Raw genomic sequence first — 1,179 nt, 5'->3', positions numbered from 1 at the left:
GGGAGGAGAGAATAAGGAGTAAACGAAAAGGAGGAGGGAAAGGTGGGTGGGTGAGAGGTAGATGGAAGAAGGAAGTAAGGGATTGACGAAATAGTGGGGGTGGGAGGGGTGGGCTTGGGAGGTGGATGGAAGGATAGCGCAAGGGTGGTGGAGGAAAGGGGAGATGGGAGGTGGGGGGACAGGTGGATGGAAGGAGAAAAAAGGGTGGGAGAAAGGTGGGTGGAAGGAAAAATAAAGAGTAGACGAATGGGCAGAGGTGAAGGTGAATGAAGAGAATTGTGAGCTTAAGCCATATTGTCTGAGTCTTTGGAGAAGATTAGATAGAAGCTCTGTGTTCACGTCATGGTGAATGCAACATTGAGAACAACAACCTGTTTTATACATGGCAGTGCTTTCTTGTCGTATGTCCATTTTTTAAACAGTGAAAATGTGACTTCTTCTTAAGCTCACTCTTGGCTACGAACTACTGTTTTCATTGTTATTAAAATGGAGATATGACAAGAAAGCGCTGGTGGCGATCTGAAAACTTTGTTAGTATATAAGTGCCAGCACATATTCTGTTCACGTGTATAACTGTTTGTATGTAGGTGTATATTTTTTCTTTTGGTAGGTCCTAACGTATCTGCTTTGGTCCGGCACCCCGTACAGGCCTATTATAGTTTGTGTTGGGAAACATGGTTAGAGCACATTGTCAGTGCGTCCCAAAAGAAGAATGAACAAAGTATATCTTATCTTATCTTATCTTATCTTATCTTATCTTATCTTATCTTATCTTATCTGATCTGATCTGATCTGATCTGATCTGATCTTATCTTATCTTATCTTATCTTATCTTATCTTATCTTATCCCTAAGGTGGTGGAGGGCAGATTATTCACCTCCTCCTACGACGGCAGCCTCAACGTGTGGAACGTGAGAAACCTCGAGAACAACGACACCGCCATCAACAAAACCAACGTGGTCAACAACAACAACAATAACAACGTGGACAAAGGCAAAGACAAAGACAAGATGAACGAAGTGGAGAAATTTGGCGGCTTACAGCCCAGCAGCTCGACCCCCGCCGAATCGGGGAACTCCGATGGGGACAAGATCATGATCGACTGACGCAGGTTGGTTTCGTTCGTTTAGTTTCGTTTAAAAAAAAAAAAATTTAGCTGTCCGGTTGAGACAAACTGAG

The 1,179-nt window shown here is 43.4% G+C and overlaps 1 protein-coding gene across 1 annotated transcript in view; it reads left to right on the top strand.

Moving 5' to 3' along the window:
• The window catches only part of LOC101862931 (WD repeat-containing protein 86), a gene marked incomplete in the record, with an annotated part of 34,795 nt that overhangs the window by 30,988 nt on the left and 2,628 nt on the right, over positions 1–1,179 (top strand). Inside the window, 1 exon segment of the mRNA XM_013080380.2 lies at positions 855–1,111. Within this exon segment, the coding sequence (XP_012935834.1) occupies positions 855–1,106 (252 nt within the window).

This window comes from Aplysia californica, unplaced genomic scaffold (genome assembly GCF_000002075.1).
Source record: "Aplysia californica isolate F4 #8 unplaced genomic scaffold, AplCal3.0 scaffold00083, whole genome shotgun sequence".
NCBI lineage: Eukaryota > Metazoa > Mollusca > Gastropoda > Aplysiida > Aplysiidae > Aplysia > Aplysia californica.
The sequence above is the reverse complement of the archived record's forward strand: the minus strand, read 5'-3'. Positions and strand labels throughout refer to the sequence as shown.